General features: G+C 38.2%; 1 protein-coding gene across 2 annotated transcripts in view; it reads left to right on the top strand.

Moving 5' to 3' along the window:
• dennd2b (DENN domain containing 2B) overlaps positions 1–18,327 on the top strand; it is a 55,119-nt gene extending 36,792 nt beyond the window's left edge. For both annotated transcript variants that reach the window (XM_017442202.2, XM_017442213.3), the window contains exons 12-20: positions 1,616–1,693; positions 2,436–2,576; positions 2,690–2,838; positions 13,635–13,812; positions 14,466–14,507; positions 14,814–14,925; positions 16,293–16,532; positions 16,824–16,910; positions 17,892–18,327. In XM_017442202.2, the coding sequence (XP_017297691.1) occupies positions 1,616–1,693; positions 2,436–2,576; positions 2,690–2,838; positions 13,635–13,812; positions 14,466–14,507; positions 14,814–14,925; positions 16,293–16,532; positions 16,824–16,910; positions 17,892–17,926 (1,062 nt within the window). In that variant the 3' untranslated portion in view covers positions 17,927–18,327. The remainder of the gene's footprint in view (positions 1–1,615; positions 1,694–2,435; positions 2,577–2,689; positions 2,839–13,634; positions 13,813–14,465; positions 14,508–14,813; positions 14,926–16,292; positions 16,533–16,823; positions 16,911–17,891) is intronic.
• Positions 18,328–19,045: the final 718 nt, after the last annotated feature.

Raw genomic sequence — 19,045 nt, 5'->3', positions numbered from 1 at the left:
GGGGGAAAACATGTTAAAGTACTTTATATAAGAGCGTGATTCCAAACAGGAATTTACTGTACACATTTAAACACTTTGGGAAGTTAAAACTACACGGTTGTATCTATAAAACAGACTGAACTGCACAGATACAGAAACCTTCCTGCTGTAGGTCTTTACTATTTATCCTACAGCTGACATCAGAAACCACAAAGTCTGTTCTGGGACCTAAGAGAGCCTCACTAGAACCAATAAAAACACTGAGGATAATTTACTCAACTGGAAACTAATTAGGATCAAAATGAGTGTGTTCAAAAAGTGATTAAGTGAACACTGGAGAATCTGGTGCTGCATTTGACAACATCATATTTGTCTTTTCATTCCCTTCCATTTTTATTTTGTGGTCTGTAATCTGCTGGTAGCTCCTCCCTGGAGCTGTTTTGTTAGCAGGCTAGCAAGTTGAATTTAGATACAGTTTGCAATATAAATAGTTTGTGTGGTAAATTGTCCCGCTCTGTTTTACCTGTTAGAGGAGGTTAAAGGTGACGAAGCAGTTTTTGCTACATATGATGGTGAAGAATTGTGTTGCGTTATGGAGGTTTATGAAATCTTCATGCGTTACCAGGTGGACCAGTCTACTGTCCAGCACTACTTTGTTCTGTGTTATTTGAGGTTTAGATGTATAACCACAATAATAATACTAATAAAATAGTGTGACCTATGAACTCCTACAAACCTGCTGATCAGCTGAAGTTCCTCTGCTTCTCCTTATGTTTGTGTGAACTTTTGAACCGGTGTTATGTGGAGATGTGTTTCCCTACCTGTCTATTTTATTTCAGGCTGTGTTCCCTTTGCTGAAATGTACACATTTTGGCACAAGAAAATAAAAATCTCAGGACATGTACATCATGTAATAATGACTCAGGTGCACGTAATTGGCAAATGTGTGATCTTATTTTGTCACAAGGGAAACAATCTGTTAAAAAGGAACAAAAACACACAAAAAGAGCAAATTATTTTCTTTTTAGCATTTTCCCATCGTTGAAAAAACAGCGATTAAAGGGAAAATGAAGTGAAACTGATCTCAATGGGAAAATCCATCTCAGTGCAACACCAGCTTCCTCCATCTTTCTGAAGGAGAACTGGTTATTTCTCTACAAGATAAAAAATCTACAGCTGAAGGATGAATATATTATTATTGTTATTTGTTGTTGCAGTAGTGTAGAAGCAATCTTTACTTGTAATTCACAGTGTAGATAAATTTACACAACATAAACATATAAAATATAGAGTTGGAAAGTCTTATTAGCATGGTGTTGTGAATGTACAGATTTAAAGTCACAAACATTGGAAGAAAAAAAAACTTTCTGAAAAAACACACCACTTTGTTAAATGCTGCAGTTCTTCAAATCTAAGAAGAAAAATGTAAATCTATTCAAATAAATGGAGACTTAAATCAAAATAGTTTTGACTGTGTTTTGTTATTATTTTATGGCTTTTAAAAATTCCCCAACATAATGAAAGGGTAAAGCTATACTGCTGGATTGCTCTATATGTGTATTTATAGCTGGTTTTAAGCACATCTGCAGATGAATCTCTCCAGCTGTGTTTTTTTTCTTTTTTTTTGCTCTTTCAGCCGACGGGGAAAGGACCTCGCCTTCCAGAGGTGTACTGTGTCATCAGCAGGCTGGGCTGTTTCGACTTGTTCTCCACTGTAAGTTCAGTTCCATCCTCATATGTGCCTGCACACACACACACACACACACACACACTCTGTGGTGCTGCAGCTGCGGTTAACCATCTGACAGCAGACGGAAATGACTCTCAGTTGCACCTCTGCTGAACGCCTGATCATGAGCAGACCTCACTTCAGCATTTCCTATTTTCCACAACAATTGTTTCTGTCACTTTTGTCACACAAATGTTAATAAAGATCAAACTATGATTGACTTCTTCAACCTTATGTGGTTGCTTTTTTAATTTTTTTCAAGGTGAGTAAATCCAAACTTATAATGAACAAAAAGAAACAACATATTTCAAAGACAAAGTCACAAACATGAATTTGTGAAGAACTAAGCTGCAAATTGTTATTTTGAATACCAGTTTTTTAGGATCTTAGGGGACAGTCCAGAGAGACAGGAGCTATCAAATGTAGGTGTTTAGATGATGTTATGTAGGAGAGAAGGGAAAAGGTGGATCATATGACTTTGGAAATGAATTATTTTTCCAGTTAGTTTTCCAGACAGAAGGCAGCTTGGATCAAATCAGAACACGAGGTGGAATTTTCCAATAAAATAAGCATGGAAATGGATTCTATTTTTCAAAACAGATAATAAATACAACATTCTAGACAGCTGAGAGTGCTGAGAGTTAGATGTTTCCAGCAACCGGAGTTGGTAAATTTGATGGCTGTAGTTGGGATTTAAATAGGCTGCGCTCTTTCCTCTCGTGTTCAGATCCTGGATGAGGTGGAGCGACGGAGAGGCATCTCAGCAGCGCTGGTTTATCCCTTCATGAGGAGCCTGATGGAGTCCCCGTTTCCTGCTCCAGGGAAGATTATCAAAGTGAAAACCTTCCTGCCTGGTGCAGGAAATGAGGTCAGAACTGTTTTCACTAATACCAAATAATGTTCCAGATGACATAACAGGAAATGTGCTTGGAGAATCAGACTAAGATTTATCTGTCTTTTTTTTTTTTTGGATTCCTTCAGGTCATCGAGCTGAGGCGGCCCACTGACTCCAGACTGGAGCACGTGGACTTTGACAGCTTGTTCAAATGCCTGAGCGTCCGGCAGGTGATACGCGTCTTTGCCTCTCTGCTTCTGGAGCGCAGAGTCATCTTTGTTGCTGATAAACTCAGGTGAGTTTCCTACTCGCTCTCTTTCTCTTCTGCATTTTTAAATTTTCTTTTAGTTATAGAAGAAAAGAGCATCGTTCTGAAATATCAAAATTCGTAGTAACGATGTTTATGCCAGTGGGTTGAGGATTTCACCCATTTGCTGTTTTGTAACTGTTGGAAACTGATTTTAAACAGTCTGATCACACTTTGAAAATGAACAGAGTACTTTATTTATGCAATTTTTAGTTGTTATACAGTACATTTGATCTTCTAAACAGTTTGAACATATTTTTAAACACGAAACGTATCCAGAGCTACACTGTTGTAAAGATTTAGAAATTGATTTGGTATTGTCTGCAGAAAAAAGGCATTTCCTGATTGGTTGGTAGAACCAGTTGCTCCAACCTTTCTGTGTCATTGTGCTTTTACAGATGTTACTCATTTTAAACAATCTCAAGCTCAGAGATTGAGTTTGCTTGTGTAAGTGTTTTTTCCTTTTTTGACTAAATCACACGTGTTTCTGTTCCCAACCTTTCCTAAGCCAACGCAATGATGATATGAAGAAATCCTAAAATGCTTTGCAAATTTTAGTTGAGAAACAATATTATGAAATTGCTGGACCATCAAGTTGCATGGTGGGGTAGCAGTTGGCCTCAGGGGGTGTGGGTCCAGGTTTGACTCTATGTCTGTGGAGTTTGCATGTGTGGTTCTAGTTTTCTCCCACCGTTCAAAAACATGAGGTTGTTAAGTTAACTGGAGATTTTAAATTGACCTACGGTGAGAGAGAGTGTGCACGTTTGTCTGTCTTGTGCGTCTCTGTATTGATAAATAGGTGACGTGTCCAGGTGGTAACCCGCCTCTTGCCTGTTGGTTGCCGAATTAGGTCCCATCGCTTCAGGACAACTTGTCTAAATACTTCAGTCACCTTATATTTAAATGAAAGCTAAAACAAAGAACAACTAATTTGATGCTTCAACGACTAAATGATCTTTACAAACTTGTGCTAACTGAATCTGATGCTGCCCCTAATCTCTGCTTCCACCTTGAACTGGATGAGGATAATATAAGGATGGCTGGATGAATTGTGTATTGGTCCAAAGTGTTTTGCAGTGTAGAGAATTCCTTTGTCCCCACTTTCAAAAGTCTCAGCTTTTCTCAAATTCTCCTTTGTTAGTCAGATTTACTGACCTGTTTCCATCTAGCAGAATTATATATGAAAAATTCCAGCAGGTCCTTTTTAGCATTACAGCATCTCCTGGCTTTTGTTGGCCTGCTCCAACTGAATCGGCACAAACTGCTGACATCAGATTCAAAATGACCACACGTTTGTAAAGATTATTTAGTAGTTGAATACACTTAAATATAAGGTGATAAAAGTAATCAAACAAGTTAAAACAATCAAACAGCATTACTGTTTTTGAAACAATGTTGAACATAATGTCCAGTAATGCAGAAAGATTGATAATTATGTTGATTTATCTGACTTCTAACATCATCAGAGGATGATGACACAAATAATGTGGTCTCCTGACCTAGAAAGAGAAAATATCTCAGAGTTGATTGAATAAGTTGGAGTTAGACTTCTCCTGTTTGATCAACAAATTGCTTCTCATTAAGTGTGAGCAGAAGCCCCTTTTGTCTTAACAGAGTAAAGTGGTTACTTATGACGGGGGTTTAAAAGGTCAGAGTTCATATTTGGTTGTGCTGGCAGACGCCCCTCGTTCAGACATGTTGTTTTTGCTTCATGTCTCTTCCGGTCAGCTGATTCTGTGATATAAAAAACACTTAATTTGATCTTTTATAGATGCACCACATAAAACTGATTGATTCTGGTTAGTTACCTGGTTAGTTAGTTAGCTGCCAGGTTTGATAGCAGATGAAAAGTGGGTCACAGCAGAGGAGAACGGGGTGGGGATCTGATAAGAGTCTCAGAAGACTCCACGTCCCAATCTGTCCTCCTGTAACAGAAAAGAGACAGGCACTTTCAGAACATTTGTTTTTTACAGCAGTAGTAATCTCTCCACATATCAGAGCCCAGTTTAAACAAACATCAGTGGGGGCAGTGACTGCGAGGGGAAGGAATGCACTTCCTGTGTGCGCGACTCTGCCCTCCGTGATCTGTGGCTCAGCTGTCACCGTTTGACTTACGATGCCACGTTCACTCCCCGCACATGCGCGACCTCTCAGTCTGTGTCTCTGGATAAAATTCGTCCTTGCTGCTCATTACCAGAGGTGATAACATCAAGGAGTCATTAGGAGGGAATCGTAAATTCACTCATGATACAATAATATCAGGGTGTGTTGCCTTAAACTATCTATCCTGCAGTGTTGAGAGATCTTGGGGGACAAATTTATGACTGACAGAAAGAGTATAAATAAGGTCTAAAATATGACCTGACATGTAAAGAATGTTGTATTGTTTTTTTCAGTAATTAACTTGATGCCTTGCCCTGGTATTAATTATTAGGAGGAGGAATTTGATGATATTGATGCTAGCGGCACCTGCCAGCCCTGCCCTGAAAGTGGAGTACTTGTGTTGTATAGTTGTGACATGTGATTCAAACAACGATAGTGCCCCACTTTTGTGTCTTACTGCCATATAAAACCCTCACTAACTGCGTGCCTGACTTGGTTCAAGCTTACACAAGAAGCACAGGTTCTGTAGAAAGTGTGTGTGTTCTTGATTTTTTTGCAAGACTCGTAGAACTTGCATGTGAGAGACCAAAAGTCTCCAAGGCCAGTCTGCGACTCAGAGGTCTCAAACACAGTTTGGCCCAATTTTTTCTTGTAGATTGTCTGTAGGAGCAATTATGGCAGATTGTGAGTGAGGCTTCAAACTTTTGTGAATTCAACTTTGTAATTTTAAGTGAAACATTCAAACAATTCTCCAGTAGATTGTTATGAAATGTGTCTTTCTTGTCAATCAGAAGATCATTTGTAAGCTCGTCACTAATATCTCTCACTGTTCATTTCCCAAAGGATTTGTGGTTATGACCCAAACTTCTGATTTTTAGTCCTAAGATGCTATTAAAACACAATGGTTATTCCTGTAAATATCAGACATGCTAAAAAGACAATAAAAGTGCTTTATTGTAAGGTAGAGCAACTACAAACCAAGTTGCATAAAGTTTAAATAAGGACAATAAGTCAGTCTGGGGCTAATGTGTCCTGTTTTGGGTGTAGCATTTTGGCATACCACATGTATGTGCATGTACCTATTTTTTTACCATTTTAGGACAATTTGTGGTAGAAACACCTAACCTTACAGGACCGGTAGTCCTAATAGGGACCAAAGCCTGGTCCTAATACAGTGGAGCCTCATTTTTGGATCAGGGGTTAGGTGTAGGGGTAAGGTGTGAATTGAGTTTAGGTCAGGATTAGGATTAGGCATGTACTAGTAATGGTTAGATTTAAGCTAAGGGTCAGGGTTAGGCTACAGAGATGAATGGAAGTCAATAGGATAGAATAGAATAGAACTACAAACTTGTGTGTGTGTCTGTGTGTTCATGTGTATGGGAAAGATAAATGCATACATACATGCTTTTGTGTTTTTGGTTAAATCTGAAATCAGTGACAGGGCATCACTGCAGCATTAACTTCTGTGTTAAAAGAGCTTCTCACTTCGGGCGGGATCCATTCCCAAAATACCTCAGCTGCAGAGCACAATATGTTTATTTTCCTTTGAAATGTATGTCAAATGCATAAAAACCAAAAGAGTAAAAAGCCATTTAAGGCAACAGTTGCATGCATTCAACTGTTGTAATAATGTTTTGTTGTTCTTTCCAGAGATGTTGTTGCTTCCACATGAAAGTCTGCACAGCCAGTTTCCTTTAAGTGATCATCCACCATCTGCTGCCTGTAATAACAAGTTGGTTGCCTAATCAGATAAACTCATCATCAGCTCTGTCACGCTGTAATTGCTCAACTTGACTGACCCGTAGGTGCTGGGCGGGTTCTGTCACTGCTGTGAACTTATGTAAACAGTCTTGAGTTTCCTCGGGGTAAAGTTGTAAACAGTTAGCAGACTGTGTGAGCGTGTCTGAACTCATCTCTTAGCATGGCAGAATAGAACTCTGAAGTTTAAATGTGCTACTGCATATTAGCTGCTTTTCCATATCTGACTCCACTGGTAAAGTTACAGATATTGAGCTAAGATTTGGTGTGGTAGTAGCTGAGCATCATCCTCAACACATACTCTGAGTGCTAATCACTGTGCAAAAACTTTGGCATGAACTTTTGACATAAATCATGTTTATCTTTTTAGCAAAATGAATAAAAATTAAGAATCGGATGTGCATCTATAACTGATTTTAGAGTCACCACAATTCAAGATGGCTACCACGGCTACTCCATATCAGCCAACACAAAATTGGCTATAACTCTCAGTTCTACACATTATTGAGCTCAAATTGGGTGTGGTGGTAGCTGAGATTCATTCCCAACACACACTCTGAGTGCTAACACATCAGCAAGATTTTGCAATCTCACATGAGATCACGCAGAATGTCGAGAACAACGTTTGACCAAAATACTTAGAACTGTTTTGTTTCTCATCATAAATCGATCTTAGTTTAAGACGTGGAAAGTGGCAAGGCATACACGTTCCTTCAGGTAATTGTAGGCCTTTCATATTCCTACATGACTTTATTTGGACCTTTTTTTTGTATTGTCTTGTTCTAGAAAGTGGCTGTCTCACATACAGATCCTAGGTACAGAGAAGCTGAGAGAAAACCTTATTGAAATCTTAGAAGACAACAGTACATTCTTGAGAAAAAAAAAAGAGGTGAAACATGAAGAGTCTGTAGAAAGGAACCAAACAAAACTCAGAGCGTTTTTCATAGTCGTGTTAAAATAATTACTTTGAAAACTGTGAGTTTCTCTTGAATCAACAAGTTGTGGTGTCCTAGTTTTTAAATAATCAATTATCTAAAAATAAGGATGAAGTTATTTTCCCAACAAGTTTGGTAGCCGGTTCGTTTCGTTCTGAAGAGCTGGTAGGAAGCCAGGAGCTTGTTTAACAGTTCGTCTGGTTTTCCATGAGGTATTTAACTGTGAGGCAGGCGGGATCAACAAACTGTAAACTTTTCGAAAGTCTCCGTATTACCTAAGGCTCCTTCAAAAAAAAAAAAAAAAAAATCTTCAGTATTGTAGAAAGAAATTAAAGACTCTAGTTAACGTACAAGTAGAACATCTAAAATGTTAAGATTAAATTACTTTTATTTTAAAACACTTTACTCTTAGAAGTCCTGTGATGAAAACAACACTAAAGTACATTTATGTAATATAGATTTGTCATTTTAAAAGCAACCACGGCAGAAAGTTGGCTCCTGAACACCTGCAACAGTATAAACTATTCAGTTACAGTCTATTACTCCTGCTGCTCATCTGTGGTTTACATTTGTGAAAGATGAAGACGAGCCCAGCTGTTACAAATCAGACTGAAAGAAGGGATTATTTTTGTTTTGGACTAGTTTGCTCTCAACTCAGTAATTTTGTTTAGTTTGTTAAAAAAAAAAATCCACAAAACAGGATAAAAAAATATCTTGTTTGTTATTTTTACAGCTGCAGAACATAAATGCTTAGGTACTAAGCTATAATCTGATCATATTCTGCTTAAAAACCTTTGATAAAACACAGAAAGGTTGTCAGTTAGGTTGTGATATTTTGGCTCAAGTTTATTTATTAATGAACACCACCAGAAACAGAAAGCTACAAGCAGAAAATATTAATTTATATTGCACCTTGAGGAACCATATTTGTTGTTTTTCTCTATTTTGCAGCGTAACAAAAATTTAAACAACACATCATAATCACAATCTCATGTCATCTTTCTTAGTCTCATGCACACAGTTAATCAGTGGTTTAAATTTGGCTAAAAAACAGAAATTTGCTGTTTGTATTCAGAACCAAAAGTAGGTAAATAAGCCCCCCTTATTGAGCCTGGAGCGGTCTCCCCTTCTGCACCCATGGGTGGTGCCTGTGTCCATGACCAGAGTCCGACTAGCTGATTTGTACATCAGTCTTGATCTGCTGAATGTTTAAACTCACATGCAGCTTCCTGCAAACACCTTCATCTCTCCTGACTGCCCTGATTAAATTCACACAGGATTGTGTTTTTAATAAGAATAGGAATAGAGTTTTTAATTGGGAATACATTTCTTCCTGAAGGGGGGGGGGGAGGCTTCAGTTGTTGGAACGAAAAAAGGCTGCAGATCCTATTAGACAGGAAGTGAGGGAAAACTATTTGGGGACTGAGGGAGCAGAGAACTGTCTGCGTAAAGATAAAAATATAACACGTGTAGCTTTACTAAAAGGTATGCATGCACTCCCCCAGGTCTTATTGTGAGCTGTAATACGCACAGCTGTTGTCTGACAGCAGTAATTGAGTTTGCGTTCAGTCTGGTGTATTTTTTTATCCAGATCAGACCTTACATGTGTCCTGCCTGATCAGGTCACAGAAGAACAGTTAAATGCAGATTTAGATTCATTCTGGTCGCTCACATTCAGAGGTGGTCTGACTGTTGCCTCTCTTCTGGTTATTTTCACAGCCAGAGCCTTGATCTTACCTTTCGGTCCTGGTATTCACCTTTCAGCGGACATTACTCCAAATGTTTAGCTAGCTGCACATATTTCCACTCCTCTGAGCTGGGGTTTGTATTATACCATGGCAGAATTAAGTGTAGCTGATTGTGTGACGTGTTTCCTCTCATATAGAGCAGCTAACTGAGATCTGATTACATGTGGCTGATTGAAATGTGTGTGTTTTATTGCCAGGTGTGAACACACACTTCAAGCTGCCCACTTGTGATTGGATCACATGATGAAACAAAATCTGAGCAACCTGTTTGCCTTCAGCTTGTGGCAAAACCTGGTCAGTCAGTCACCACAGTTTAAAGTTTCAAAGCCTGTGAGCGTAATGCAGTTGTCCACATCCCTGCTTTTTCCTCTTCAACGCTGGAAATGTGCCCCCCTTCTTCATCCTCCTCCTCTTCCTCCTTTAAGCTTCCCAAGCGAAGCCTCATGTGAAAATCAACATACTCAGTCTCACACACATTATGAACTACGAGCGATAATTTGTCAGGATTAGCTCTTAAATCTTAACGTATAACATGTCTGGACAAACCTCAGACCTGCAGAAATGAATGACTTTTTTTATTTTCTGAATTTGATGCTATCAATTGATGCCTTTTTAATGCTTTTATTCTTTACTTTGAAAATTAAAAGCATTTTAGCAAATTTATAAATGACATCAAATTTGCAATACATGAAGTATTAAACAAACAGATTAACAGTGGTGGTGATATGATGATATTAGATTAAAAAAGGTTCGTTGTTGATCTGCTAAAGCAGAGAAATCATAGTATTGTGTGTCACACTATTGTTGTTTTATGTTCTTTCACAGATCAGTCAGTTTTTTGTCTTTGGTTAAATCAAACTATTTGCTTAAGTTTTTTGACATGAACCCTCAGTTATATATATATATTTAAGGTTGTTACACAGGGACATAGTTTGGTTGCATTTTAGTGACTTGCAAAATAGTCAAAACAACCCAGAGTTAGAAGTTATTGAGTTATGATGAAACAGTGATTGGGATTTTAGCGTAAAACTTAGAGAAATGATGTTTTTGTCGTATCGCTCACACCTACAGGTGGATCATTAACTTAGTATCACCAGATAGGTAAACAGTTTTCTGCACATAATGACTTGAATTCTGTAGTTTAAAGTATTTTTTGAATGAATCTGTTTAAAAACTGTCCTGTGATCAGTGATAAAACTGAGTTTGACTCGTCTGTGTGCTGTTGTTGGTCTGAATGTGGTCAAAAGGTTCAGTTCTCAGCCTGAAACTGACTGAAATGCACCTGAAATGTTGTCAGATCCACTGAACACCACTTGACCAAAACAACTTACCATAAATGATCACAAGATGTTGAGTTGCCAGCATACTGGTGGAGTTTAAAGTTTGTTTATTTGCTTTTATTCCTGTTGAATCATAAGATATTCTGGTTACAGCCTGATGTGAACAGTGCTAGTTTTGTAGATATTTAATCAAACAAACTAATGTCAAGAGATTTTACAGCATAAAGACTCTGCAATGCAAAACATGCACACAGAAATCACATTTAGAAAACAAAACCTAAAGCAGCAACAGAACCAAAAACATTGAAAAATACACCAGCATCTTAGAAAATACTAACTATACAGAAAGAACATTTTATACTATAAAAGGAAGAAAATGAATAAGAGCCTCAGTTTCGTGAATGTTTTGTTTTCTGTTTTTTATTGTACTTTTTATAAATGTTTTGGTGATTTATTTCTTCTGTTTTTGATTAGCTTTTTAAGTTTCCTCTCTTATTATACCATCTTAAAAAATATTCTGTTTTTGTTAAGTTAGCTGTAATTGTGTTATGTTCTGATGATGCATTTTTAAAATATCCAAAATATGAGCTCACCCTCTGTTTTGATGAGATGCATAATATAAGACAGTTGTTTTTGCAATCTTTTTATCATTATAATGCAACAAGTAAGCATTTTTTCTATTTTTATGGCTGTTTTTTTAAATGTTTCTGGTCATATATGTCTTATGTTTGAAGGTTTGGTCTGGATCTAACATGATTGTTTCCCTTTCTGTCTGAAGCTGAGTGGCAGCCTCTGGTTGTGTCGAATGTTTTCATTCCAAGTTCACTTTCTCCCAGGAGTGTGTGGTTGGGGGATGAGTGTAATTGATCCTTTTCGGTATCAGTGGTGTGTTGGACGGCGTGTAGCCTGTGGCGAAGGTTTTTCAGAGATCTGTGCCCCATCACTCTCTGTTGGAACTTGTCAAACCCGGGAGATGGGATCTGTTAGGAATTATCAAGCCCTCCTCGGGCGAATGGAAGTCAGGCTGGCCAAAGTGACGCTGCAAGTGCTTCATGTTAGGAGGGAAGAGGCCTTTTTTTTTAAAAGCCTGATTGCTGAGGTTATTTTAGACTTCAGTTTCTGCTGTTGTAATTCTCTTTTCCCCCTGATGTAAAAAACAATTTAATGTTGAGAATTTGACTCCTGGGAGGTGGAGATGAAAAGGCCCGAAGCAAACATGCTGCCTGAATAAATACAGCGCCAAAAACTGGGGAGTTATTTTTCTCAGCTTGATGATTTATGCTACAATCCAAGTTTTCTGCATGTTTATCTCCTGCTGCCGAAGGCGAAAGGCAATCACGTTTTTACCCTTGCCTTTGCGTGTGTGTGTGTGTGTGTGTGTCAGAAGTATTAGCAAAGTATTCCATGAACCACTCGGCAGATTTTAATGAAACTCTCAGAATGTAATCACTGGATGTGCATCTACAACTGATTAACTTTTGGAGTCAGCACCGTTCAAGATGGCTGCCACAGCTAACTGATATTACTTATTGCATAAAATTGTGCATAACAATATTTTAAGGGCTTGATGAAAATGGATAAAACTCATTTCTCAGCACAAGATGATCTTAATCCAAAACTCTGGCAGGAAGGTTGGTGGTGAATATGCATGCTAGGTGTTTAATTTCTATAAAGTTTCCTGGACTGAAAGTTAATAAGGTTAAATAAAAAAGCAGTAACTTGTGTTAACACTGCTGTTGAGGACAGAAAATATTCCTCATTAAAAGTGAAATAAAACTTACAGAGTTTGCATTCCATGTTTGAGCCCTGCTCTTGTTCTTAATCCATACTGATTTAGAGGTCTGTGTGTGTGTGTGTGAGTGTGTGTGTGATTGGAGCCACGGTTTATTTTCACTGTTTTTGTGTCCATGGACTGGACACTATGTGGAGGACAGAGAGGAGGGGGGGTCAGCCACTGTCAACAAGCGACGGATCGTGAGAAAGACGGGCTGCTATTTGTGATCTCGATGTTATTTCACAGCTGTCAACATTAAACCCAACCGCTGCTTTTTCTTATTGTGTCAACAAGCCGTCAGCTTAATTATAGCAACATGTCAGAGTCGTGCCACCCCTGCAGACGGAGGACAGTAACGTCACAAAGATGCATTTTACTGGACTCAGCTTTTGTCATTGTGGTTTGCAGTGAATTCTCTTAAAATACTTTGTGATAGATGAAGAGTTTCATTTTTCCAGAAGTTGTTGGACCTTGAAGTCCTTCAGGAAACCTTTCTGCTGTTTGTGAGAATGTGAGAACATGTTGAGATGAGCTGCATCACTAACAAAAAGTCAAAGTTCAGGCGGAGTGTTTAACGTCGCTGTTTAGTTTTGCTTCAAGGTAAGTTAAAAAATAGGATCAAATAGTCATTTAAACAAGCAGAAAACTTTATTTTTGCTTGTTTTTTTTTACATGGTCCTGTTAGTGAAAGAAGAATAAATACTCAAGTAAGCTGAGCAAAATCATTGGTGCATTTTAGTCTTTTTAAACCAAAACAAATCAGAACTATAATAATTTGTTTCATTAAACACTAAATGATTGAGAATTAATGTGTCAACCTAAAACATTCATATATATTTTGCATTAATTAGTTAATTAATTTGATATTTTTTGCCCAAGTTAGATCACAAACACATTTCTGATCTGTTTATGTTATAAGAAACCTTTTCTTTTTTCTTGTATTTTTAGTTTATTCATTTGCTGATGTTGGTTAATTGTGTGTTTATGACCAAGACGGGGAAAAAAACAACTTGTTTTCCTAATAAAGTAGAATTCAGCAGTTCTCCTTTGTTTTCTGCTGGTGCTCCTGACATTTTTAGTACTCCCAGCTGAAACACAACACCCTGATTTAATCTGCTCTGCCTTCTGCAGACTTTTATTTTCCTAATGAGACTGATTCGTATTTCTTTTTGTCTTCCATCCTCAGCACCTTGTCCAGCTGCATGCTCGCGGTGGTGGCGCTCCTCTACCCCTTCTCCTGGCAACACACCTTCATCCCTGTGCTGCCGGCCTCCATGTTGGATATCGTCTGCTGTCCCACCCCCTTCCTGGTGGGGCTGCTGTCCAGCTCACTGCCGAAACTCAAGGAGTTGCCTGTAGAAGAAGTGAGCACAGAGTCCCGTCTTCTTACGACTGCACGCTGACATCTAATCTGTAAAATCATTCATCTAGATTCTTCTAGTCTTCATGTGCTGTTTTTTTTTTTATCACAGAAACATTTGGAAATCAGAAGCTCAGTTACACAAAATCATAAGGTTGTTAATGGCCTATATCACCCACCACCTTTCATCCCAGAGTTTCAGACTAAGATTATTTTATGTTGAGAAGGAAGGAAGTTGTAGCCATTTTTGTCAAAATCTGTCAATGAAGTTATGCACAATCTCATGTGGTATTGGGAGATCTCACAAGATATAAAAGCACAGAATGTGTTGAGGATGACTCTCAGCTACTACCACACCAAATTTTAGATCAATAACTGTAAAATGGACTGAGTTTTAGCCACTTTTGTGTTTGCTTAGATTACTTTGCTGTGGCGGCCATTTTGTAGATGAACCCCAGGTCATTGTCAGCTGTTTGTCATCCTTCCTGTAGCTGATGAACACTTGAAATCGTTACTAAAGAACAAAGAAAGAAACTTTTTAATAAATGTATTTTATATATATTTCTGTATTGTACTGTGCCTTATTTCATTATTATTTTTTTATGTTTGAGAGGAGGTGATCCAGATTTCTAATTCAGTCTACTTTCACTCAAACAGGCTTTAATGGTCGACCTTGGAACTGACCGCTTCATCCGACAGGTTGGTCCTCACTTTTAACAAATTCAAACCCAAACTTAAACCAGCTTTCTGTAACAGTGACCACCGTGGCCCCATGTGGGGCTTTCTCTCAGTAATGTTTGCCTCCCTAAAACAACTTACTAAACTAAGAAATATAAAATAGGACTTTACTTCCACTTTAAATATAAAATCTGAGTGAATGAAGCTGATCTGAAGAAGAAAAGTGTGTTGTTTCTTATTTTTATGTTACAAAGTCTCTCTGTAAAACTGAGGCAAATTTTTTTAAACCTTGCTGTTTGTCGTTGCCACACTTTCAACTGTTAATAGATGGATGACGAGGCCTCGCTGTTGCCACGGAAACTTCAAGCGGCTCTTGAGCAAGCGCTGGAGCAGAGGAACGACATCATCAACCAGGACTCTGACAGCGAGTCAGACGAAGGTGAGTAAGTGACAGATCATCTCCCGCTAACGAGACAAAGCGTTCTGCTGGTTAACCAGAGCGGCGGAGGGTGCTGTGCTCAGCTTGTGTGTCAGAAACTCGCTGGGAGATCTTCTCATGACAGCGAGTCACGGAGACTCAGCTTGGAGATGACATCATGTTGCTGCTGAGGGTGACGCCTGCATCAAGAGCCAACTTGTGACTAGCTGGGATTATGTCCCGAGCTGATGGTGAAACTTCTTTTTGGTTCAAAGATCCTTGCGAAATCCCAAAGTACTTTGGTGCAGACATCTTTTGTAATGATTTTTTTTTTATTTTAAATTGATCATTTGAGAACAACAGAAAGTTATAAAGCATCACAACAAAATTTACTCAAGGGTCAGAATTTTTCTGAGCAGACTCTGCGGGGACCAACCAATACTACTACTACTACTACTACTACTACTACTACTACTACTACTACTACTACTACTACTACTACTACTACTAATAATAATAATAATAATAATGATAATAATAATAATAATAATAATACTTTCAAAGCCTCACAACCCGATGTTAAGGTTAGTGTTTGAGGAAAAATGTAATTTCCCCTTTAATCAAACATGTATTTTAGTGTTCAGGTTTATACACAGCATCCATCTTTAATTGATGTAAGCGAGGCATTTTATCGGAGATGCTGAGAAGCGGTGAGTTGTTTTGTTTCATAGATTTTTGCAAGCTTTCTGTGCATCTTCCAGCAGTAAACAGCTGAATCAGGTGCCTCACAGCTGAAGGACAACAAACGTCTAAAATAGAAATCAAGGTTGAAGCTCAATGATCAGTTTTTCAGATTTTACTGTTCAAACAGAAGAAGACTGACACTTCAACACAGTTTATTACAATAAACCCTGACTGTGTAATAGACTGTCTGTATGTATGTGTTCATTGGTCTGTCTGTCAGTAAAATATCTCATGAAGCATTGGACAGATTTTATTGAAACTCTCACAAAGTAATCTACTACTACTGATAACCTTTTGGAGTTAACCTGATTCAAGATGGCCACCACAGCTAATTGACCTTAACAAACCCATAAATGGCTACTACTCAGTCAGTTTTATAGATATTAAGCTAAGATTTGGTGTGGCAGTAGCTGAGTCATCCTCATAATGTACATCAAGTTCTAGTAGATCACGCGGTTTTTCATTAAAACTCTGACATGTAAGGGGGGTGGTGGTCCGTATTCTTTCATTTGATTATTTATTTTATCACATGTGGATTGTCAGTTGAGTGAAGTAACATTTTTCACATTGCACGCTGTAGCATGTCTCATCTCATCATGATAATTCTGCTCTGTGGCTAATCTCCTTTTTTTTTTTGTCTTTAGAGTATAACTCCTTGAACAGCCTGGTGTCAGAGGCCTTTATCCGCTTCTTCCTGGAGACTATGGGACACTATTCCCTGTTCATCACTCAGAACGAGCGTGGAGAGCGAGTTTTCCAAAGAGATCCCTTTCGCAAGTCTGTGGCATCGAAGAGCATCCGTCGTTTCCTGGGCGTCTTCATGGAGTCCCAGATGTTCGCGGGGTTCATTCAAGATCGAGAGCTGAGGAAATCAAGGGCTAAAGGTAGATCTGGGTTTCTGTAAAAGTACTGTCTCTCCTAAAAGATTTATTCTGGCAGCTGTGCTCTTCTCCCCATGGATTTCCACCCCTGCACTTTCAGTAGCCACTGTGCTGCAGAAAGTGCTGCGCTCCTACTGCCCTCTAATGGTGAAAAAGTTCCCATCTGCACGTCGTCTCACCACATCTCTGAATTCTTTCCGGCAGAGAAAAAAAACTTGTCACTTCCAAGAAAAAGGAGATGTGCGGTGGCTTTTCTCCTTCCTTTTTGTTGAATCTGTGCTGTCCTGTGTACAGGTCTGTTTGAGCAGAGGGTGGATCAGTATCTGGAGGAGCTGCCTGACACGGAGCAAAGCGGAGTTAACAAGTTCCTGAAAGGCCTCGGTGAGTTCTGCACCAGACGGCTCAGATTTCAGAAGCCTGAAAGAATCACTAGGTTTAAAACTGAGCTACATAAACAGATGGTTCTCATATTTCTCCTCTAAATTTGTTAAACATTCACTCACAAGAACATTTGTTTACTGTTTTTGTACCAGAAGTGGCTCTAAAAAGCAACTAAGGCCCCATTTACCCTGTCTTTGTTTTAACTCCTGTTTAAAATGATGTGATTTATTTTGCTTAAGCTTCACTGTGTTAAATGTTGCTCTGGAAAGCTGTTTTAATGTTTACATGAAGAGGGAAACCGTTTATGTTTGCTTTAAATCAGTTTAAAAAGTAAGAAGTTACATCAGAGCAGGAATTTCAGGCGTCACAGATGTTTTTGAGTCATTTTTTCATCCATTGTGATGTGGAAACTCAAATTCCTCAGTTTGCATGCACCAAGATTTAACTTTCCGTGAAGTCTGAGGCTTTCTTTTTTTCTTAAGAGGGAAATGCGATGTTCACACAAAGATACATAATTCAAAGCAGGATTTTTCAGGCGCTCTTGAAACATGTCAGGAGAGTTTGTTTTCTGGAAACCAAACATATCAGCAAACATTTTCATTTCTACACAAACTTAACATAAACTGTTCTGGTTGAAAGAGAAAATGTTTGCAGCTTTTTTAAAAGAGGCAAATTTTTATTAAACATTTCCAATGTGTTTAAGAGTTTTAGACTGACTAAACGCAGAAAGTAGGCATGTAGGATGTCTGTTTACATTTAGATATATTCACTCAGATGTTTTTTTTTTATTTGTTTAGTGCTGATTTGTGCTCCTGAAACTTCTCTTATTGGTGGAGCCCATGGTTAGATTTTAGTTCAGAACTAAAAGAAAATCCATGCAAATAGCAAATATGCAAGGTTAAACTGAAATTCTTCATCAAATCAGACCACACAGTGTGTATTCTCATTGGGTTTTTTTTTGTTTGTTTCACCTTTTTGCAGGAAATAAAATGAAGTTTCTCCACAAAAAGAACTGAGGAGGACAACTAAAGATCCACAAGTCTCTGCTTGAAACTGATTCTCAGATTTTTAAAAAAATAAAATCTGTACATATTATTTTTTACTGTAAGCTGTGATACTCTTTGCTTAATATGAGACGGTGAGAGCAGGACGGTACACAGCGAGTGAGTCGTAGAGTAACCACTGATGTCCAGGTGTGCCTGTGAGGATGTTATCAGAGTGAGTGAGTGAATATGATGTGATATGGACGTGATGTACAGTTAATAATGTTTTCATACTGCATCAATTGACAGCATCATTATCCTCTGTTTAAGGAGTGCATTCGGAAACTGTACATGCATCAAGATAATGAAGACAAATTATTGTAACTCTTCATTCTTTTGTCATTAAATACAGCCATTTAAGTGCTTTAAATGTCTGATTGTGAAGTGCTGGATTTTCTTTACATGTTCAGTAGGTTTTGTTGCTCTCTGATGGTTTTACTTCTTTGTTTGACCATCTGACACACACAGAGCAAATACCACATTTTGGAACAGAAATTGATATTTCACATATTTTCAGATGATCTGAATTTCTTTCTTTATTTTTTTAAAATAAGGGACATGTCAGTGACAGCCTTCCTCAAAGGTTTGCATCAGGAGGAGCTGGTAAGATCCCAAAAGGCTCAGCAGTGTAACACCAGCTATCACAGGCAGCCGGTAACCTAATTACGTCTGTGCACGTCACTCCGGCTGCTGTCACTGCCGTGCTGTTATTAGCTCTCATCACTGAGAGGCTCTCTGTGGGAGCCAGGTGCCATGTTACTGTCCCTCTGTCTGCAGACAAATCCTGTTGTATGGTTAAGATGAAGCTGCACAACCCAAATATTAAAATGTAAAAAATGACAGAAAGCCAAGTCACAGCTTATACAACTCTGCATTCAAATGCAGTTTTAAACTGTAAAAGTTATTTTTCACTTAAAACTTGAAAGCAGTCAACATAATAAAACAACCTCTTTAAACAACAACTAATATGATGCATCTAAATAAAAATGGAAAATTTGTAGATATAATGTAAATAATTAAACTATTAGGCATGGTTTAATAAAAAATGTTTTTCTGTTTTTTAAATATATGCCATTATCTGCAAACCATTCC

This window comes from Kryptolebias marmoratus, linkage group LG15 (assembly GCF_001649575.2).
Source record: "Kryptolebias marmoratus isolate JLee-2015 linkage group LG15, ASM164957v2, whole genome shotgun sequence".
NCBI lineage: Eukaryota > Metazoa > Chordata > Actinopteri > Cyprinodontiformes > Rivulidae > Kryptolebias > Kryptolebias marmoratus.
This window is presented reverse-complemented; position numbering and strand designations above follow the sequence as displayed.